The 24,122-nt window shown below is 41.2% G+C and overlaps 1 protein-coding gene across 1 annotated transcript in view; it reads right to left on the bottom strand.

Annotated features, from left to right (window-relative positions):
- Window positions 1–24,122, bottom strand: part of LOC140198720 (uncharacterized) — a 140,739-nt gene that overhangs the window by 34,164 nt on the left and 82,453 nt on the right. The window contains exons 9-14 of the mRNA XM_072259736.1: window positions 23,014–23,052; window positions 19,833–19,889; window positions 19,594–19,656; window positions 19,199–19,279; window positions 5,742–5,798; window positions 4,838–4,915 (exon numbers count right to left, since the gene is read on the bottom strand). Coding sequence (XP_072115837.1) covers window positions 4,838–4,915; window positions 5,742–5,798; window positions 19,199–19,279; window positions 19,594–19,656; window positions 19,833–19,889; window positions 23,014–23,052 — 375 coding nt within the window. The remainder of the gene's footprint in view (window positions 1–4,837; window positions 4,916–5,741; window positions 5,799–19,198; window positions 19,280–19,593; window positions 19,657–19,832; window positions 19,890–23,013; window positions 23,053–24,122) is intronic.

The raw sequence follows: 24,122 nt of genomic DNA on the forward strand, positions 1-24,122 counted from the left end.
CATTAATGCAACCATCTTCATAAACCACGACATAGAGTGCAACTATGTTAAAACCGAACAAGAGCCAATGACACATGGGAGTCCATATTCCTGTAAATGTGTGTAGGATAGGTCAATGCCCAAATTTCAAGATTCAGCTGTCCATGACGGAGGGGGAGGATGGGGGGGGGGGAAGAGGAGGGAGGCAACTAAAAGAGTTATCACTATTAGAGAGGGAGAGAGAGAAGCCAGTAGCAGTCACTGACTTTAGCCATTGTGAACAACAGGAATTCTGCAGATGCTGGAAATTCAAGCAACACACATCAAAGTTGCTGGTGAACGCAGCAGGCCAGGCAGCATCTGTAGGAAGAGGTGCAGTCGACGTTTCAGGCCAAGTCCTGACGAAGGGTCTCGGCCTGAAACGTCGACTGCACCTCTTCCTACAGATGCTGCCTGGCCTGCTGCGTTCACCAGCAACTTTGATGTGTGTTAGCCATTGTGAGTTAGTGTTCATGGTTGGAAACATACTTAAAACACACACTGTTTAACAATATCATGTACAATCTGCTCAAGCAGTCTGTTTGCTTTCCATACTGAATTGCAAATCAGCCTAATCTGTTAAAATTTTTCAGTGCTAAATTATTACCATCTTAACCCAAATTCATTCTACACAGGTTTTACCAAGATGTTTGACAAGGCACCTCATAGGAGACTTATTCGGAAGATTAAAATGCATGGGATCCATAACAAATTGGCCATTTGGATTGAGAATTGTATTGCCCATAGAAGACAGAGGGTAGTGGTTGTCGGGACCTAATTTGGCTGGAGGTCTGTGACTAATGTGTTCTGTAGGGATCTGTACTAGGACCTCTGCTGTTTGTGATATGTAAATGACCTGGGTGAAAATGTATCTGGGTGTCTCAGCAAATTTGAAGATTAGTGATTTACACAGTTTGATAGGATGGTAAATAAGGCACAAAGCATGCTTGCCTTTATTAATCAATGAACTGAGTTCAAGACTCTGGACTGCTACAAACTTCTATAAATGCACGGTGAAGAGAATACCGTCTGGTTACATCATGGCCTGTTATAGAAACACCAATGCTCTTCAATGGAAAATCCAAAAGAAGTAGTAGACACAGCCCAGTCCATTACAGGTGAAACCCTCCCCACCATTCAGCACATCTACAGGGAGGACTGTCATAGGAAAGCTATGGACTCAGTTTCATGGACTGTACAACTCAGGATCTCAGTACTTATTTATTTATTTCCCCCTTTTAGTATTTGCACAATTTGTTGTCTTTTGCACATTGTTTGTCTTTGTTTGTAAGCAGATTTTTATTGATTCTATTCTGTTTCTTTGTATTTACTGTGAATGCCTGCAAGAAAATGAACTTCGGGGTAGTATATGGTGACATATATGTAATTTGATAATAAATTTACTTTGAACTTTGGAAGTTATGATGCAATTTTATAAAATTCTAGTTAGGCCAAATCTGGAGTATCACATTCATTTCTGATTGCCCCTTTATAGGAAGGATGTCCAGTTTTTAGAGGATACAGAAGAGGTTTATCAGGATGCTGCCTGGATTAGAGGCATGTGCTATAAGGAGAGGCTGTACAAACTTGAGTTGTTTGGAGTGGTGGAAGCTGAGGGGAGATCCGATAAGATTATGAGAGACATAGATAGACAGTTGACATCTTTTCTTGCGAAGATTGAATTGTCTAATACAAGAAGGCATGCATTTAAGGTGAGTGGGAATAAGTGCAAAGGAATGTGTTGGGTACAATTTTTATATAAGGACTGGTGGGACCTAGAATGCAGTGCCTGGGAAGGTGGTAAAAACAAATATGATAGAGATAGATATGGACAGTGTGTAGACAGAGGGACTAGTTTAGTTGGGCATTTGATTACTAATTTACAAATGCTTGTAATTAGTTTAGCACAACATTATAAACTGAAAGGCTTGTTCCTGTGCTGAACTGTTCTATGTTCTCTATACACTTACCATGAATAGCAGACCTTTGCCCAGTGTTATAGTGAGAGACTTATATTACTGTTGGATAATAAAAGGCTTATATCCATTGATACTTTCCAAAGTTGGTATGTAGTGGAAGACCTCTTGTACTGTACTCAGATCATATACATTAACAATCTTGCCCTACTAGTTCTGTACTCCAGTTACACAATGACAGACCTATACCCACCTGTACTATATCCTAGTGTAATACAACAAGGTCTGTACCAACCAGTATTATACCCCAGTATAATATAGTGTCAGTCTTTTCCCTATCAATATAGCCATGTAATATTCACAGATCTGCATCTACCAACACAGCATCAAATAGATGGACATGAGACATTGTGACAGCAAGACCATACATGCCAGTACTGTGCCAATTACATACTGTATACATACTATAATGTGGCATTACTGGGCCCCACCAGTACTGGACAGTATGGACTTTCAGCCTCTAATATTGCACTTTAATGTTATAGTTTCAGAGGTTTTAATGCAAGAGCTAACACACAGGAGAGAATGAGTTCTCGCCATTCTAATAGTACCCATACAAATATAAATACCCATATATAATAAAACACTTTCCATCATAGCCAACAGTTAGCGATGAGAGGGGCTGTTGGATCTGAGAGATTACTCATCAGATGCAACTCTTGCTGCTACTGTCAGCGCTGGCCCACACACCTTTTGTTGACAGTGGCCCCACACCTCACTGTCGATGGCCTTTGCCCCTTCACAGCAGTCCTCACAGGCAGCTGCTCCATGTCAAGTTGTAAGTTATTATTTGTTGCTGGAACTCCAGCAGAGTGCCAGGGTTTGCACTAAGCTCCTGGCACAGCCCAAGCTGATGCCTTATTTTTTTTAAAGAAAGCTTGGGGCTGTCTGCCTGTAGGCAGTTTGACAGGAACATAACGAACCAGACATCTGCAGGGTTGTAGATTACCAGTGTACTAACAAAGTTTGCAAGTCCTAGTTGACTAAACAGGCAGTTGAACCAACAGTCCTTGAACTTCTGAATTAATTGTACATGTGGCCTAATGGTATCAATGAACTTCCAGCTGTTGTTCCAGAACAGTGGTACAGCTGGTAGATCCTCTAACCCACAGATAAGGAGACCGGTGTTCAGTCCTGACTTGGTCTGCTGTCTGTGTGCAGTTTGCATGCTCTCCCTGTGACAATGTGGATTTCCTCCCATATCACCAAGACGTTTAGGTTAGTTGGTCACTGCAAGTTGTCCCTGAGTGATGGAATCTAGGAGGAGCTGGGGAGATTGAGGAGTGAATAAAAAAAGCAAGCTTAACTTAGGCTTAACGTAAATGGATGGTTGATAGTCAGCATGGTCAGCAGGGCCTGATTCCATGCTCTGCCTCTCTCTCTGACTGACTAAGTAGTGAGTCCCTGATAAAAGTCAGAACCCTCTCTGTGTTGTTCGATAAATAACCCGTTCTATTTCCCACATGCCCACACAATTTTTGCTTTTAAATCCAATATTTGTCAGTTGGAGTGTGAGAGTCTTAGAGAGAATTTCTTGAGCTTCAATATTTAAAAACACATTTTCACTTTGAAACTGAGTTGAAAAGAGAGAGACTGAGATGGGAGACTGCCTTTTGATAGAAAGGCATCACTCTACTACCGGAGAGGGGAGATTGCCCTTTGTCCTCTAGGGGAACCGCTCTGCTACTGCAGAGGGGAGACTGCCTTTTGATCACTGGTGGGATTGCTCCACTACTGGAGAGGGGAGACTGCCTTTTAATCGCTGGGGGAAATCGCTCTGTTACTGGACTGCCTTTGATTGCTGGTGGGACTGCTCTGCTGCCAGAGAGGGAAAGACTTATCACTGTGCCTGGAGAATGTTACCCAGGTTTTCTGCATTTCAGATATGGCCTTTTTTCCCCAGTCTTATAGTTTTTTTTTAATTTTGAGGTTTTCGCCTGATCTTTCTCGCTTTTTGTATGCAGAGTAGGGGGATTTGGGGGTTGATGTGCCTGTTCTATTTTTGTTCATTTTTTTGTGTGGAGAGGAGGAATTTGCGGGTTGATGATCGTGCTGCCATTCTTTTCTTTCTTGGTTTCTTGGCTATCTGGAGAAGAAGAATTTCAGAGTTGTATACTTTGATAATAAATGAACCTTTGAGATAATGCATCCACTTGTCATTCCTCAGTCTAACCGCCTGGGTGGGGGGGGGGGGTGTCAGAGTCCTCGAGGTTCTGACATTCCTCTATCCCCCGGTTACTAGTTGAATATTTCCACCTGTGTCTTGTTTTAGTTATCGGTGCACCTGTGCCTTGTTTTGCTGTAATAAATGATGGTTGCCAGGCTCAGCTGAAGTTCAGTATCTTTAACCCATGGGCTACTGGGAAAGATGAATAGTAGAAATACTCAAGTTCAAGAGGAGGCAAGAGATGAGGACGGAGATGAATGAAGAATCTTTACCGAGGATTGGTTTGAAAGAAACTCGAGAATCACTACACACAGAGTAGGTAAACTCAAGACTGAGCAAGGGCAAACAAGACAGAGGAAACTGAAAAAGAGAAATGAGACAAGGCACAGGTGCACTGGTAACAAAAGCAAGACACAGATAGAAACAATCAACTAGTTGACGGGAGGAGGACTTTGGTGCCTCCAGGTGGTCACACTGAGGTATGACACCATTGGAATTGGGCAGATTCGAAGATCACAGTTGGCGTTGTAGACAGGAAAAATAATAACCAGATAGTTTTTACAAAGAGTTCCTGTGTAGATTATGAAGAAGAAAGGAAACCAGCAGGTTACACTAAAACAACAATGTGCATATTTTGTAAACACGAAGAGCAGAAAGCAAGCAAGATTGTCCTCACCACTGGACTTGCCCGAGCCGAGCTCGCACGAGATGATGTGCGGGAACCGGAGCCAAGCAAACAGTTGTATTCGGAGGGCTGGTCAAATGGGGAGATTGTAGGAGAGACAGAGAGAGAGGGGGGAATTAGATGGAAGTTGTATAGGGACAGCTTAAATCAGTGTTTTTGATAGAGAGTTAAATATACACAACATGCAATGTTGCTGAATTATTGATAGTTAATGGGGAGAGGTACACATCTCAGTGTCTGGGATGGAACTCTTCCCATCCATCCATCCATCCATCTGCACATACATTCTTTACCTTTCTAAGGCCCCAGCGAGGGGCCCCAATTTGACTCTGGCCAAATATTGGTTAAAAAGTTAGGCAAATGCTTCTTGAGCCTCAAGCATCAAATCAAGCAAAATACAGTACATGCAGGTCTTAGATCCCCATCAATGCAGCTTCTCTACAGATCCTATGGACCTAGATCAAATCTTATGCTTTCTTCCAAACTATAGCCATACATTGCAGATCCATACAAACATACACCAAGTAATCCTTTCCAACCTCTTCTGCCCACTGTAGTCTATCCCAGACTACAATGAACCTAAGGAACTAAAATGTCTCTAGGTGCTTCACAGGTGTGCTTTTTAATAAAATTTTATGCCAAGGCACACCAGAGATAAGGTCTGATGATCAAAAAGATTAGAAATGGAATCAAATGAGAATTGCACAAAGAGTTGAGAGAGGGAAGAAATTCGAGCCAATGGTGAATCATAACCAATTATTATGATCAAGAGAGAAGAATAATCCAGTGTTATAGGCTGTAGAAGTTTACAGGAATACAACTTGAGATTGTGTCAGGAGTTGGAGGATGTATTAGAGAGAGAGAAAGAGAGAGAGAGAGGGAAACTAGGCCTTACAACGCGAGAGCTGAAACTACTGTAGCGATGGCTTGCACTCCCATCATAAGCAGACACCTGGAAGACAATGGTGAGACTGCATTAACTGGTGGAATAGGAGGTGAAGTGGCCACAGCAATGATGTCACTGAGTGGGAGGTATGTTGAGAAATCATGCATAGTGGATCAGTGAGGTATGTGTGGTAGGGGTGGGCAGCAGAAGCAATTTTTTAAGAGACCAGTTCACAGCAAACTACAAAGAGTAAAACAGTAAGTAGTGACATGTAATTAATCTGATTTTCCCTCAGGAAGATGAACTGAAGTATCTTCTAAACAGAAGTTAGAGGAAGAAATTTTACTCAAATAGAATGATTCTTTGAAAGGATTGGAAGGAAACAGCATCAGTTACATAGATTTAAGCAGAACCTTTGTACGGTGCTCCATTCAATCCTGGCTGTTGCACCTTCAGGATAGAAAGGAGGAGATCCAGAACAAATTGACCAAAATAATACTTCATCTTAAAAGAGTTAAATTAAAACTTAAGGTTGCATCCAATTCTACACTCCTTTGATAAATTGTAGAAGACCGGATCAAGGTGTTTAAAGGTTTGAATGATTTCATATGATAGAAATTGTTTCTTCTTGTGAAAGGAGTAATCTTACGTTGAGAGCTGGCCAGCAGGAACACAATGCTTGAAGTGGGTCAGACTGCAACATTGCTGGGCTATTTATGTCAAGCATGTTTCTTGTTAACAGGGAATTATTTTTCTGTCAAAGTTCACTGTTACTTATTGTTTATCTTTAGTACTGATTCTCTGCTGTGCTCCTTTTAGCCTCCTGAGGCTTGGTGCCTTCAGTGTCTTTTCCCTGTAACTGTTTCTAATCTCCTTTTTCATCTTCCTTGTTTCTTTTGACCTCCAGTGCTCCCAGTGATTCTTTCCTGCTGCTTAATGTCTCCACGCACTTTCTACAATGTCTCAGTATCTCCTAAGATGTTTTTTTTACACAAGCTACACCAAGGTTACGCTGATTGGCCAGGAAACAGAGCATGTATATGAGAAGTCCAATCAATAACCTGACAGGCATGATAATCTCATGTAGTTACCGAGTGAGGCTGTAGGCTATACACCACAGGTTTACAATGCTTGAAATGGCCCCTGATTCAACTATTCAAATTAAAATCCTATTGTCTGACCAATCTAGACTGAACACAGAGACACCAGGGTTGGTACCAGGAAGAAACACTGAACAAGGGAATTCTTTGTGCATAATTATAAACAGTCTCACAGAGGGTGGAAGTGGTTTGAAGAGTGGGGATTGGTAAGATTATTATTGTGTAGGACAGTCAAAGGGTATGAAACTAAGGTGAGAAAAAATAGTTAAGATAAAGACTTACCATGAAGTAATCACACTGAAGTAGCTGTTCAAAAATGGCAGTTCTGTTCTCATGCACAGAAGTGCTATTGGAGTTTCCCATTTTCCACTTAATTCATTCAGCTTTGCAGTCTCTTAATTATTCCTTCTATACCTGGCCACCTTCTCCTCCTTCGAGCACCTCATCTTTCACTTATTTAGATACAGCGTGGATCAGACCCTTTTAGCCCAACCTGCTGTACCACCCAGCAACCAACCATTTAACCCTAGTCTAATCACCAGATAATTTACAATGACCAATTAACCTATTGTGTGGCGTGTGGCCAAGTGGTTAGGGCGTTGACTAGTGATCTGAAGGTCGTGGGTTCGAGCCTCGGCCAGGGCAGCGTGTGTGTACTTGAGCAAGGCACTTAACCACACAATGCTCCAGTCTACCCAGCTCAGAATGGGGACCCGCAAAAATGCTGGGGGTTAACCTCGCGATAGACTGGCGTCCTATGGGGGGGGAGTCTCATACTCTCAGCCGCTTCACGCCACAGAAACCGGCATAAGCACTGGCCTGATGGGCCACAAGGCTCGTGACAGACTTAATCTTTAATTAACCTATTAACTGATAAATCTTTAGACTGTGGAAGGAAAGCATGCATTCAGGGGAAGGACATTGGAATTGAAATCTAAACTTTGATGCCCCATGCTGTTATAGTGTCCTCTTGTCTTATCGTCTCTGGGCTTATGAAATGTTTTCATTTTATGCAGCCTACGATAAGACTGTTCTCACTGAAACCTTTTCACTGCTTTCACTCTCTACATCAAGTCAGGTCCTAACTGCAGCAATATCAACAACCATCTTAATTCTTCATAACCTCTCTACTGCATTCACAGCTCCCAGGATCTACTATAATCTGATGTTCAGCATTAAATTCCAAATCACATACAATGCCATTTCCTCCCTTGACCCTGTCTTCATTAGCATGTTTGTCTCAATCACAGATAGGTATCTTCTGCGTCTCCCCATTTTCGAGCAGTAAAAGAAATCTCAGTTAATGTTAATGCAGAAGTGAGACCATAGAACACTGTTGAAAGTGCTGCCTTTGAACTGTACTTTAAAGTGGATCTAAATGACTTTGAGGTATTACTTCAGAACAGATGGTGTCTTATTGGTTTCCTGAGCAAGTTTTCCTTAATTACTATTATAAAACAGATTATCTGTATATTTTTGAGAATTTGTTGCGTGTAAACCTATCAGGTTTCCAAATTTTACCACAACTGTGCTTATACGCCCCACTAAAAGGAATGTAAACATGTTTCATTAATGTAATTTTTCCTTTTCTTCTAACCTCATGACCATCATCAAACTCAGTCAATCTACCAGTGGTAGCTGTTCTTTCAATTCCTCCTTCTCCTACTCTTTCCCTCAGATTTGAGCATGTTGATGTATACCTGGAGACTAGGTCAGTCTGAAAGGCTAGACTGCATTGGATCCACAGAGATAGCTAATTACATACAAGCTTGGTTTAATGGCAGGAAGCAGATTGTGATAATAAAAGGCTGGTTTTGGACTGGAGGCCTGTGACTAATGTGTCACAGGGATTGGCTCTGAGCCCATTGTTGTTTGTCATCTATCGTGATGAATATTCACTGTCCTGGACCAGGAGCCTTACATATTTTTTGCTAAGCTCAGCTTTCTAAACACAGAAGCTGCCAATTGTAAAGATCAAAGTATTGTTTTGAAAAATTCAATATAAATCAATATTCTTTGTTTAGCTTCTGGTCGTAAATGGGAGCCAGTCTTCAGTTCTTGATGTAAATGGCAAGCAGTAATCAGTTCGAAGTTAAAAAGACAGCTTTGTAAGTAAACACTGTCTGTAGCAGACTTGCTAGCTCCAACACACCTGTGCCGACTGCTGAAGAGGTGCAGTATAAGACAACGGGCTATTTAAAAAGTATAATAAAAACACAGGTTGGACAAAAATCCATTCCTCTGCCTTCGATTTCTACGATGGATGACTAGTGGGTATGTCTTTTTGGCTTATGGGAATTGTAATTGTGTCTTATAAATCCTTTGTGTTTTTGAAATGGTTTGTAATTTAGAAATCTTTTATAAGATAGAAATCCTCTTAAATGTGTTTTACGAATGTTGCTTACATTTAAACGTGTATCACTGAAAATAAATGAAATGTGTTTAAATCATTTTGTTAGCTGGAAGTACCTCCTCCTTGGTTGTCAGGGGGGACCCACACTCAAATGGTGGGAATTTGCGGCTAAGCTCGCCATGAGCATAAACTAATCTTTGAAGATCAGGTTATAACAGTATAGCCTCTCTTTAGTGAGAGTACTTGTGGCTATCTATATCGGATAGGGCTTCAGGTCTTCATTTGAGTTTAGAACTTTGTGGTCAGCAAAACCAATGACATCAAGTTATATAAATAATTTGGATAAGAACATACAAAGAATGGGTATGGTTAGTACTAGCAGATGATACTAAAATAGATATCATAGACAATAAAGACTATCAAAAATTACGGGGGACTTAATCAGTTAGGTAAGTGGGCTGAGGAATGGCAACTTTTCATGTAAGTGTGAAGTTTTGTATTTTAGAAGTCAAACTAGGGTAGAACGTCCAGTGGATAGTAAGGGCCCTTGGGAAAGCAATGTCACGTGTTGACAGGGTGGTGAAGGTCCTGTTTGGAATGCTGCCCTTCGTCGGTCAGGGCACTGAGTATATAAATTCGAATGTAATACAAGCCTGCACCTGGAGTACCGTCACAGTTTTACCTACCCTGTTATAGGAAAGGTGTCATTAAGCTGGAAAGAGTGCAAAGGAGATTTGGAATAATGTTGCCAGGACTTGATGGCCCGAGTTACAGAGAAAGGTTGGGTGGGTTGGCACTTTACTCGTTGCCGTGTAAGAGACTGAGAGGTGACCTTGGAGGTGTATAAAATAATGACGGGAAGAGATGGGATGAATAAACAATCTTCTTCCCAGGAAAACAAACTCAGACTAGAGGGCATATGTTTAAGGTGAGAGGGGAAATAATTAAGAAGGACCTAAAGCAAAGATTTTCATGCAGAGGCTAGTGCCAGAGGAAGTGGTTGAGGCAGATACAATAAGAACATTTGGATAGGGGCATGGAAATGAAAGTTTTGGAGGGATACGGAGTCAAACAAATAAGACGTGTGTGTGATTGGATGTGATTTATATACTGTTACCTGCTGATGTAACTGTGTCCTGAAACTGTGAAAACTGTTTTGGCTTTTAGAGTTAAGGTTATTTCCTCTGTAAGATAATAATCTAGTTGTTGTGGAAACCAATGACATAGACAGGACAAAGGAGGAAGTTTTGTTTAAGGAACATAAGCAAGTAGGGTCCAAGCTGAAAAAAAAACTTCTTGCTAAATGTATGGCTCCATGACCAAAGGAGAAACAGGTTCAATACATGGGGCACTGATAACAGTACTTGAGTAGAAATAGCTGGTCTGTTGGGACAGGTTTCATTTGAATTGGTATTGAACCGGTAGCCTCGTGAATTGAATAGCTAGAATTGTAAGACTTTAGATCAAATACATTAGGAAAGAGTCCTGGTGAGGGAGAATTCAGAAGGTTGAAGAGAATTTGACTGTCACTTTGTCCTGAGTAGCTAATGGGTAATGACAACCCGTGTGTTAGGAGCATTCATTTGTAAACGTGCTTTGGAATTAGTCTGAGCAAGGAAAAGACCACTGAAGGCACCTTATCTGAATATGCAATACATTAATAACAAGAAATAGAAACAGATGAGATTGCAAAGTGACCAAAACCAGGAATTAAATATTCCAGTGCACTTTCAGAGAATGCAAAACTAAAAAGCTGAGGTAGTCTTGACTCTTTTCCAAGAATGAGATGAAAGGCAATAGAAAAATCTTAGATCAGAAAATCTAGTTTCAGAATCAGTTGGCGTGCAGTGAGAAACAGCAAGGATGAGAACACTTGGGGGTTCTGTATAGGCTCCAGACAGTCATGGTAATGTCAGAGGCAGCATAAATGTAGAAAGTAAAGCAGGTACATACAATCAGTAGCCACTTTATTAGGCTCACCTGTACCTAATACAAATAGTAATACAAATTAATATTAAACTCATTAAATAATAATTGCTTATTAATGCAAATATCTAATCAGTCAATCATGTGGCAGCAACTCAATTCGTAAAAACATGCAACATAGTTAAAACGTTCAGTTGTTGTTCAGACCAAGTATTAGAATGGAGAAGAAATATGATCTCTGAATGCACAATACACAGAACCCTGAAGTGGATGGGCTATGGCAGCAGAAGACCACACCAGGTTCCACTCCTGTACCTAATAAAGTGGGCAGCGAGTGCATAACACCAGCTATAGAATAATCACAGGGTAATTTGCACCTACAGGACTGGGAAAATAAATTTAGCAGTAATGGAGAGGATGAATTTATAGTGAATAAGAGTTTTCAACAGCAATAGAAGTTATTTAGATCTGCTGTTTTGTATTAGAAAGGGTTATTTGATGACCTGCCACTTTGGGGAACAGTTGTGATAAGAGAATATTTATGTAAAGAGAATGATTTAGTTCAATCTGATAAAAGGGTCTTAAATCTGAACAGAACAAATTAACTATGGAGACAGTACAGGGACTCGTTGTCGCCTTCCTTTATTCCATGAATTGGAAAGTAACAGAAATAACCCCAACACCTTTAAATAAGGAACTGTAAACCAGTTAGCCTAAAATCTGTAATTGGGAAAATGCTAGAACTTATTTCAGAAGAGGAACCGGGACCTTGGAAATTAACGACATTATGCAGTCGATACATATTTATGAGAGGGAAAACCATATTCAACAGATCTCTTGGAATACTGAGGTTTTAACTTGCAAAATGGGTGAATGAGTTGATGTATGGAGTTTCACGAGGCCTTTCACAAGGTTATACAAAATTACTGGAAAAAATTACACTGTGTTGGAGTAATGTGCTGGTGTGGTTGAGGATTAATTAGTAACTAGAAAAGGCATGGCCATTTGAGGTTAGAGGCCGAGACAATCAAAATTCTACAAGGATCAATGCTGGGACCGCAGTTGTTCAAAATCAATAACTTCTAATAAGTAGTATCTATTTGTTGATGATACAAACTAAATTTAGGGTTGGCTGTCAGCAGTTTGCAAAGGCTTTTAAGAAATAATGACTTGTTAAGTGAGTGGGCTAGATTGGGGTAGGGGGTCGAAAACTAGAGGGGACAGATTTAAGGTGAGTTGGAAAAAATTTAGATGGCATTTGAGGGGCAAGTTTTCTTTCTGCCACATCCCCACACGCACACATAGAGGGTGGTGGGTATGTGGTAGAGGCAGGTAGATTTATAATGTTTAAAAGTCATTTGGTCAGATGCATGGATGCTAAAGGTAGAGGGATATGGGACAAAAGCATAAATGGGACTAGATACACTGGTCAGCACAGATAGTTTGGGCTGAATTGAATGCCTGTTTCTGTGCTGAATAACTTTGGCTCTTACATGCAGATACATCACACAATTACAATTAGGAAGGCGGACAGTATGCTAGTCTTTATTACAGAAGATTTGTGTTTGAGACATCTCTCTGATTATATGTACTCAGTGGCCACTTCATTAGATACAAAGATACCTAAAAAATTAGCCAATGAGTGTAAGCTCTTGGACTTCTGCTTCTGTAGCCCATCTACTTCAAGGTTCGAAGTGTTGTGCATTTAGATTTGCTCTTCTACATTGCACTGTTGTAGCACATGGTCGTTAGAGTTGCTGTCAACTTCCTGTCAGCTTGAACCAGTCTGACCATTCTCCTCTGTCATTAACAAGGTGCTTTTGCCCAAAGAATTGTCGTTCATTGGACGTTTCTTTTGTATTTTGCACCATTCTCTGTAAACTCTAGAGACTGTTGTGCGTGAAAATCCCACATCAGTAGTTTCTGAGATACTCAAACCACCCTGTTTGGTATCAACAATCATTCCATTATCAAAGTTACTTAGATCACATTTCTTCCCAATCTGATGTTTGGTGTGATCAGCAACTTGACTATGTCAGCATGCTTTTATGCTTTCAATTGCTGCCACATAATTGGCTGATTCGATATTTGCATTAATGAGCAGGTGTACAGGTGAACCTAATAAAGTGGCCACTGAGAGTAGATCGCTGCTGAGACTATCTCTGGAATACTGTTCATCTGATTCCATTTCCCTAGTAAGGATATGCTTGTGATAGAGGAAGATCAGTAAATGCTTACAAGATTGCAGGCTGGACCAGTGAAGAGAAACTGCACAAAGTAGGCCTGTATTCTCTATGCTTCAGAAGATCAAGGTCATGTTAAACATACAACATTCTTTCTGGAGTTAACAAGGTTATGTGGGATAATATATTTCCTGGCTGGGTATCAAGAACCAGAAGTCTGTCCTTAAATGAATGAATGACCATTCGGTTGACCGGTTAATTATTGTTCATGAGAAGTTTCTTCAATCTGACAGTACAGAATTTCAAAGAGTCACTGAATACATTAATGACAATGATAGATTTTTTTTTGGATATTAAGGAAATTGTGGGGTTAGTGCAGGAAAGTAGTACTAGATAAGGTTGGGAGATACAATTAAAGATGTTGAATGACAGACACAGCATGAAGGTGTGAAATACCTGTTCTAAACTTCTTGACTCTTACTTCCTGTTCATCCCAAGATGCTCACTGAAATCTACCTCTTTAATCAAGCTTGTGGTCATCTCGATCTGATGAAGGATTGCAGGCCTGACACACTAACTGTTTCTCTTTCCACAGATATTGCCTGTTCTGTGTTTTTCAAGCATTTTGTTTATTTGTCAAACACCTACAGTGTTTAAATTTTCACTTAGCCTTCCAACAATTTGGTAGTGGTAACCACCACAATGCTGGAGCTCCAGAGCCTTTGCCTGACAATCCACACCTTGTTCAAAAGTAGCACTGGCTGAGGTTCCAAGTCTCTCTCCTAGCATACACTGGCATATAAATATCTATGAACAAGAATTTCCACCTTGTAAAGATGAGGTCAGTTAAGAAGAGGAAACTGTAAGTGACAGGAGCATAGACAAAGGAGTCAGTTGATGTTGTTCACTTGGATTTTCAGAAGGCCTTTGACATGGTGCCACACATGGGGCTGCTTAACAAGATAAGAGCCCATGGTATTACAGGAAAGATACTGGCATGGATAGAAGATTGGCTGATTGGCAGAGGCAAAGAGTCAGAAGACAGGGAGCCTTTTTTTGGTTAGCTGCCAGTAACTAGTCGTATTCCACAGGGGACAGTGTTTGGTCCACTACTTTTCATGTTATACGTTAATGATCTGAATGGAAGAATTGATGGCTTTGTGACCAAGTCTGCATTTAATACAAAGATAGCTGCAGCGGCAGGCAGTGTTGAGGAAGCAGGGAGTCTGCTGAAGAACTTGGATAGATTAGGAGAACACACACTATATGTCACAGATAGAATACAGTGTATGGCTGTGCATTTTGCATATAGTAATACAGGCACAGACTATTTTTCTAAACACTCAGACCACATTTGGAGTATTGTGAGTAGTTTTTGGGCCCACATCTAAGAAAGGATGTGCTGTCATTGGAGAGGGTCACTGATTCATGGAACACTACAGCACAGAAACAAGCCCTTCAGCTCATCTAAACTATGCCAAACCATTAATCTGTCTAGTCCCATCAACCTGCACACAGACCATAGCCCTCCATACACATACCTATCAATTTTTCTCTTAAACGTTGAAATCGAACCACCACCATCTTCGTTGGCACCTCATTCCACACCCTCAGCACCCTTTGAGTGAAGAACATCCCCCTCATGTTCCCCTTAAACATTTCACCTTTCACCCTTAACCCATGACCTGTAGTTGTAGTCTCACCCAACCTCCGTTGAAAAAGCCTGCTTGTATTTGCCCTGTCTATACCCCTTGTAATTTTGTATACCTTTATCAAGTCTCCTCTCATTCTCCTTTGCTCCAGGGAATGAAATACTAACCTATTCAACCTTTCCCTCTAACTCAGACCCTCAAGTCCTGGCAACATCCTTGTCTGCACTCTTTCAATCTTACTGACATCTGCCCTGTAGATAAGTCATCAAAACTGCACACAATATCCAAATTAGGCATCACCAACATCGTATACAACTTCAACATAACTTCCCATCTCCTGTACTCAGTACTTTGATTTATGAAGGCCAATGTGTAAAAAGCTTTCTTTATGACTTTATTTACCTGTGATGCCACGTTCAAGGAATTATGGATCTGTATTCTCAGATCCTTCTGTTCTATTGTATTCCTCACTTCTGCCCCGCTGACCATGTAAGTCCCATCCTGGTTTGTCCTCCCAAAGTATAAGATCTCACACTTGTCTGTATTAAATTCCATCTGCCAGTTTTCAACCTATTTTTCCAGCTGGTCCAGATCCTGCTATAAGCTTTGATAGTCTTTCTCACTGTCCACTACACCCCCAATCTTGGTGTCACCTACAAATATGCCGATCCAGTTTACCTTATCATTCAGATCGTTGATATAGATGACAAACAACAACAAAACTAGCACTGATTCCTGTGGCACACCACTTGTCACAGTCCTTCAGTCAGAGAGGGAACCATCTACTACACTCTCTGGCTTCTCCCACAACATAATGTCTAATCCAATTTACTACCTCATTTTGAATGACAAGTGACTAAACCTTCTTGACCACTGTCCCATGCAGGACCTTGTCAAACACCTTGCTAAGGTCTATACAGATAACATCCAAAGCCTTGCCTTCATCAACTTTCCTGGTAACTCCCTCAAAAAACTCTAACAGATTGGTGAGACATGACCTACCACACACAAAGCCATTTTGACTATCCCTAATCAGTCCCTATCAAAATACTGAAATATCCGGTCCCTCAGAACACCTTCCAATAACTTACCCACTACTAGTATCAGATTTACTGGCCTACAATTTCCTGGGTTATTCTTAGTCTTTCTTGAACAATGGAACAACATTAGCCATTCTCCAGCACCTCATTTGTGCCTAAGGATGATTTAAATATCTCTTCTATGCCTCTTGCAATTTCTGCACTAGCCTTCCACCGGGTCCGAGGGGACACCTTGTCAGGTGCTGAGAATTTATTCACCCTGATTTGCCTCAAGACAATAAACACCTACTCCTCTGTTATTTGTTTCGATCTATGACCTCACTGCTGCTTTGACTGAACTCTATATGCTCTGAGTCCATCTCTCGAGTAAATACCGATGCAAAAAATCTATTTATGATCTTTCAGCTCCATACATAGATAAGCCCTCTGATCTTTCAGAGGATCAATTTTGCCATTTGCTGTCCTTTTGCTCTTAATATATCTGTAGAAGCCTTTGGGATTCTCCTTCACCTTGTCTGCTAGAGCAACCTCATGCCTTCTTTTAGCCCTCCTAATTTCCTTCTTGCATTTCCTCCTTAAGTACCTCATTTGTTCCATATTTCCTATACCTGCGATGTACCTTCTTTTTCTTAACCAGATTCCATAAACTTGTTACCCTTGCCTTTTATTCTGATAGAAACATACAAACTCTGTCCTCTCCAAATTTCACTTTGGAAGGCCTCCCACTTATCAAGTACACCTTTACCAGAAAACAACCTGTCCCAATCCACACTTGCCAGATCCTTTCTGATACCATCTAAATTCGCCTTTCTCCAAGTAGAATCTCAACCCGAAGACCAGACCTATCTTTCTCTCTAATTACTTTGAAACCAATGGCATTGCAATCACTAGATGCAAAGTATTCCCCTACACAAAGTTCTGTTAACTGCTCTGTCTCATTCCCTAGTAGGAGATCTAGTATCACACTCCCACTAGTTGGGTCCTCTATGTACTTGTTAAGGAAAATATCCTGAACTCATTTGACAACCTCCATCTCATCCAGCCCTTTTATCTTATGAGAGTCCCACTCAAAATTTGTAAAGTTAAAAGTGCCTATTATCAGAACCTTAAGTTTCTTGCAAAAGTCTGTAAGCTCTCTACAAGTTTGCTCCTCTAAATCCCTTGGACTGTTGGATGTCTATAATATAATCCATGGTTTTCCCTTTTTCACTCCTCAGTTCCACTCATATAGGCTCAGTCGACGAGCTCTCCAGTCTGTCCTGTTGTGTCTGAGCAGTGCTGTGACATTCTCCTTGACTAGTAATGCCACTCCTCTCCCTTTAATCCTTCCTGCTCTATCACATCTAAAACAACAGAACCCTGGATCACTGAGCTGCCAGTCCTGCCACTCCTGCAACCAAGTCTCACCAATGGCTACAGTGTCATACTTTCACGTGGTGGCCATGCCCAAAGCTTATCTGCCTTTACTACAATACTCCTTGCATTGAGATATACACAACTTCGAACATTAGTCCCACTATGCTCAACCTTTTGATTTCTGACTTTGTATAAATGCTTAACAACATTTTTCCTCACAGCAACTCTATTATCAGCTCTGCTGCCTTAGTTCCTATTCCCTTGCGACTCAAGTTGAAAACCCCTTACCCCCATGCATCTTATTATTTGTTACATTATTTATGGTAATATTACTTTATGTGTTGTGTGTGTGAGCTATATGCACTGTATTGTGCACTTCGATCTGGAGAAACATTGCTTCATTTGGCGGTATACATGTGTATGGTCGAATGATAATAAACTGAACTTGAACTTCAACCTGTGTCCTGCACCTTGGTGTAACTACCTCCCTGTATGTCCTGTCGATAAACCCCTCAGCCTCCCGAATGATCTGGAGTTCATCCAGCTCCAGCTCCAATTCCTTTACGTGGTCTGAAAGAAGCTGCAGCTGGATGCATTTCTTGCAGGTGTAGTCACTGGAGGTCTCCCTGCCTTCCCACATCAGCAAGAGGAGCATTCATCTACCCTGCCTGGCTCTCCACTGCTCTAACTGTGCAATAAGAAAGAATGAAAGAAATAAAAATTAAATGAAAATATCTACCTACAGCCTCCGCCTCTCATAAGCCTCTATGAGGCAAAGCCTGAACTCTCCACTTTAACAATGGTTCACTAACACAATGGCCACACACACATAATGGCCCCTCTGCTTAAACCTAACTTCTTTATATCGGCCTTTGCCAAGAGCCTAATTATGCACAATCCAATGTCTCCATGGGAACTGTGGCACGCAGGATATCCTGACTGCCCCCGCTCACTTTTTTAAAGATTTCTCTCCCACTACGCAATCCTGTGTCTCCAAAGGAACTGTGGCATGCAGAATAGGTTTACAAGAATGATCCCAAAAATGAAGGGATCAGCCTAATGGAAGCAGTTGATAGCTCTGACCCCGTACTTGCTGGAGTTTAGAAGAATGGGGGGGGGGGGAGGAGGGGAATGTGTTCTCATTGAAACCAATTAAACGTTGAAAGCCCTAGACAGAGCGGATGTGGAGAGGATGCTTCCAATAGTGGGAAAGGGCTCACAGCCACAGAAGATGAGGACAAATTTCTTTAGCCAGAGGGTGGTGTATCTGTGGAATTCATCGCTACAGACAGCTGTGGAGGTCAAATCATTGGGTATATTTAAGTGGAGATTAATTTAGGAAGGTCGTCAAAGGTTATGGGGAGAATGGGGATGACATAAAAAAATAAATTAGCCATGACAGAATGGCAGAGTAGACCCAATGAGCTGAATGGCCTAATTTTGCTCCTATGCCTTATGGCCTTATTAACAGAACACCACTTAATTGCCTATGCTTAGTGTGAACAGATGATAAGAGATTTCCAGTGCTGGAATATAGAAAAGAAAAACAACACTGCAAGAACTTAGCAGGTGAAGCAGTATCTGGGGATGCAAAAAGTATATATCAAAATTTCTGGGCAAGACACAACATCAGAATTTGTGTAATATCTTGTACAAGTATCAGTGGGCACGGGCATGGACATGCACACATACAAGCAATTTTTTCTTTCATCTGGTGATAAGTTAAAAAAAAATGATCATTGAGGGTTAAAAGGAAGTGCACATGCAAGTACAAAGATATTGGCAAACACTGGCATACATCGACGTAAACATGCATAAAGCAAGATAAAGCCAATGATGGTAGCAGAGACACCAACCCGTGTTCCATTCTGGGATGCCGTGTGGGACTTGGAGTTGAGTCCAATGCTGAGCACAGGGAGGTCGGAATAGTAACTTCCCTGGGAAAAATTCAAGAAAAGTGAATCAAACCCACACTTTACAAAGTGGGAGGGAGAAGACAGGGGACTGAGGGATGACATCTAGTGAGTTTGGAAGGATGTGAAGCAAGGCGATAAGAACAGATAAAGGAAGAAACAGATTTGTGAGAAGGAACTGGTTGATGGGAGCAGTAATTAGGGCAGATTAGGAAAAGGTGATGGAGGAATGAAACACTGCAACGGTAAATTTCAGTGCAAGGGAGTAGTCAGTGTATACCAAGAACCCAATTGCTCTCCACACAATAAACAGAGCAGGAGAATGAAAACCAACAAACCACTGCCTCCTTTCTGAGTCGTTGTTTGGCTGATTTCAGACTGTCATCACTGTAGCGGGAGCTCTGTGCAATATCAGTGAGCGAAAGAAACAACAGGACATTACAGGCAGGTACTGGAGAACACTGATTGGATTGAAGCACATTCAGAAAGTAAAAATCATAGATTCTGATTGTCTAGATTTGCACATGCTGCAAAGGTGCACACCCACACACTGCACAAATGCACAAGCAGTACTAACCCTACTAGAGTGTTTACTGTGCCCAGATCCACAAGACAACACGTCAAAGCCATTTGCCTGTCAGGAAAGAAAAACAGTCTTTAAGTATCAATCGAGGCTTGGGGTGGCAGGAGGGATGCACTGGGTGAAGGATGCTAACCTACCCATGGCCCAGTTCCTGGACTTGGTGTTTTATGACCCACCCTAAAGTGAACCAAAGGTCCACTCTTTGGGAACTTGCTAGCAAGGCCCTGACATTTCTTGTAAGGTGTGGAATCCAGGATGGAACATAATACTCCAGCCAAGCAGGAACAGTTTCACAACATTTTATTATCTTGTTTATTATTATCATTACACCACTATTTATAATGCCAAAAACAAAGAATCTCCTTTTTAAACACTTCACTTGATTCTGCTATTTGCAGAGACTTGTCCTCAGCACCAGACACAGGGTTTAACTCATTGCAGCGTCCCTTTAAAACAAAGTCTCCAGAACTACGAAACAAATACCATCACTGCACTGCGTAGACTTGGACATGCCTGTACTTCAGGGTTAGGCTGGGCTTGAACCAAGAGCTATTCCCTTGGTACAACACATTATCCCAACTATTTTTTTTTTAACTTAAATAATGACTTATTATTAACTCCACTCAAAATAATCTTTTCATCTTGTAAAATGTTAACGGGGCGGATTCCAACTAGTCCTTCAAAATCTGTGGTACAGCATTTTCTCAAAGGTTAAAGGAATGTGAAAGGTTGTTACACCATGGGAACAAGATGATAGCTCTTGGCATTATAAATAGTGGCGTAATGATAATAAACAAGATACTAAAACATTGTGAAACTGTTATTCCATGACTAGAGTATTATGTTCCATCCTGGACACCACACATTACAAGAAATGTCAGGGCCTTACTAGCAGGTTCTCAGAGAAGTGGGTCTTTGGTTCGCTTTAGGTTGGATCCAAATTAAGCCTCTGTAGGTGGGGCTAAACCTCCTCCATCTCCTAACCTCTGAGACTTCCAACCTCTCAATCATATTCCCGGGATTGTAGGAGGAAACAGTTTCAAACAAAACCAACTGGAAGAGGTCAAAGGCTGCTAACATGGGGACCTGCAGCAGGAAGGCTTCTGAGATTGGGCTTTGGATTCACCTCATATCAATTCAGTACTAGACTTTCTTTGAAAACATTTGATAAGACTGTGCAGAGAAAGCTTTATTCTGTGGTGTGTAACTTGCCACACTTCTCTCCTTATGTAAAGTACTACTGTGAAGAATCCTAGACTTGTTACTTTTTCTGACTTTCTCATCTAAAAGTTCAATAGTCATCAGTTCCTCATTTCCTAGCTTTGTCTCCTAGTAGGAAGACTGTGTGTTAATTCCACTCAAAATGTGAGCATCAAATCCAGCTTGACTGCCCAGTCCAGTATCAATGCATTGTCAAAACCATCAACATATTAAACTGAGGTCCTTCTTGCCCTTCCAAGCAGGTAATTGCTCAAGTCTTGGCCAACGTTTGTCTCTGAACCAACATTACTGAAACATATTATTTGATCTTTACCACATTGCTCTTTGTGGGATCTCATTGTGTTTGAATTAGCCACGGCTTTTCCCCCAACATTAAGCAACTTCCCAAAACATTTTCTTGCTGATGGACTAAGGATATATTGTGGATGCTGCATGAGCTTTATATATACAAGTATTTGCTTCTTATTCCATTTTTTCCATCCAACCTCTTTGTTGCATTGAAGAGGGTCCAGAGGAAGTTCATGAGAAAGATCCCAGGAATGAAAGAGGAGTGTTTGATGGCTCTGGGCCTGAACTTTCTGGAGGTTAGAAGTATGAGGGGGGGATCTCATTGAAACCTACCAAATATTGTAAGGCCTGGATAGAGTGGATGTGTTAGAGGATGGTTTCCATAGTGGAAGAGTCTAGAACCAGAGGGTACAGACACAGAATACAAGGACATCCCTATAGAACAGAGATGAGGAGGAATTTCTTTTACCAGAGGGTAGTGAATTTGTGGAAATCATTACCTCATACAGCTGTGGAGGCCATCATTGGGTATATTTAAATTGGAGTTTGATTAGTAAGGGTGCCAACAGTTAAGGGGAAAAGGCAGTGGAATGGGGTTGAAAGAAATAATAAATCATCCACGATGGACTGGTGGAGCAAAGACAGTTGGCCAAATGGCCTAATTCTGCTCCTGTGTCTTATGGTCTTATGTTGGTAATGCCATGCCTTGCATGGAATTTCCCTGCATTTCAACCACAGAGCAAGGAACAAATTAAGGCCCAGGTGTCAGAGATAAAATGGATCAGCCAGTATTACGGCAGCTCAGCCGATACTGACATACAGGGGTTCAGTTATAGTAGAAAGCTTCAACTCCAATTGCAATTCCCTAGGAAGAGCAAGTGATAAGTATTGGAGGGGAGCAGCAGGTACCCAACTCTGCAAACAATTCAGGAAAATCATTCACAAGATCAACCCGCTTTTGGATTCTTTTAAGTAAAAACAAACTCCATCGAGCCTGAAATATGGTCCCCAAGTGACAGCTACTTTCAGGTGACCAACCTAAGCAGGTGGGCGTTTTGAATAGAGTGATAGAGCAATCTGCTGCAGAGGCTTCACAGCTAAATCCATCATTGTCTTTAACCAACACTCTATTTCCATCCCATAAACACTGCACCTGAAGACTATCATCATCTTTTCTCCAACTGAACTCAACATGGGTATGAAAAGATGAAGAAAGATATACTGCAGCTGGTGCCTTTGCCCAGACTGTCCAACCATACGATGATTGAGGCCTATGGCTGATGTGTAGTTAACTTAGATTTAAAGACTTACAGCATGGTAGAAGGCTGTAGCCAATGAGCCCACTTTGCCCAATTAAACTTGTGTGACCAATTACCTGTACCTGTGAACATGTATATCATTGTAATGAGTGAGGAGACTAGAGCACCCAGAGGAAACCCACACAGTCATGGGGAAAACATACAAACTCCTTACAGACAGTGGCGGGAATTGAACCCAGATCACTAGCAATGTAATAGCGTTGTGCTACCATTGCACCCCATGATATGGACACTGTTGGGTAGAATGCTAGACTGCGACACCCTCCCTGCCCTTTCCACCCCCCCCTTCCACCCCCCGAGACAGGCACTCCTCAAATAGAAAGTCGTGTCAAGCTCCTGTTACATACGGCCTTTGCTTTCTTCTTCCTTCGGTGCTTCTCAGTGACCTGTTTCATACAGAGTAATGGGACAGTAAGGCAGAGTTTCACAACTGGGAGGAAGAGATAGAGGAGAAGGAAGGGTTGAGGGGCTAAGGAATGCCTCAGCATGCAAAATAAGGGGAGTAAGTTACTCCATGAAATAAAGAGACAAACCATATAGCAAATACAGTTGGAACTTCTTGGAGCCTGCTCATGCTGCTCCCTCCATTCCAGTTAAGCTAGGAGTGAGCTGCCTTGCACAAGTTTAGGTGAGTAAAGCACCAGGGAAGCAGAGGACACACCCATGCAGGAGGACCAAGTTGTGGCAGGAATAATACCATTGCACCTTCATGGAGCTGACGGAGAGGCACTGACCAAGACATACCAGAAGTCACCAATCCTCTCAGTAGCCTGCTCGCACGGGATTAGCCCTCCAGTCTGAGGCCAGGCAGTAAGCATATAGGATATCCCAGCTTTGGGGAATCATTCAAAGCCACACATGGGGAGTACAGTTAGAGTACAGGTTATGTTGCAGGGTTAGTGATTCAGAGAATGCAAGGTCAATCGCTACAATGATGATTTGAAATGTTATTTCAAAGTTTGAAGAAAACTAAATTAAGGAGCTGGTTTCTGTTCAAGTCAGAGTCACATGAAGTCTCTGAATTGTAAAACTCAATTGGTTCATTATTTTTTAAGGTATAAAAAAACTGCCACTATTACAGGAATGGCCTACTTACAAGTACAAATTCACAACAATGTGGTTTAACTCTGAGCTATTGAAAATAATACAAAGTAATGAGGTCCACAGCTCGGACAATCAGTAAATGCTGGTCTGGACTAGATCCCAAACGAAACAGAGGGCAGCTACAATAATTTTTAATTAGTTCAGCACAAAATTGTGGGCCAAAAAACGTGTTGTTATGTTCTAATACAACTGATCTGACTAAAATTATTTCATTATGTATTTAAACAATTTATTATTAATAATTTTAATTATTAATGATTACTAGTAATTCATAGTAACAAATAAAATAAACAAATAATTGATTTAATTTAACTAAACTAATTTAGTTAGTGACAGTCATGGAGGCACTCAA

This window comes from Mobula birostris, chromosome 6 (genome assembly GCF_030028105.1).
Source record: "Mobula birostris isolate sMobBir1 chromosome 6, sMobBir1.hap1, whole genome shotgun sequence".
NCBI classification, from domain to species: domain Eukaryota; kingdom Metazoa; phylum Chordata; class Chondrichthyes; order Myliobatiformes; family Myliobatidae; genus Mobula; species Mobula birostris.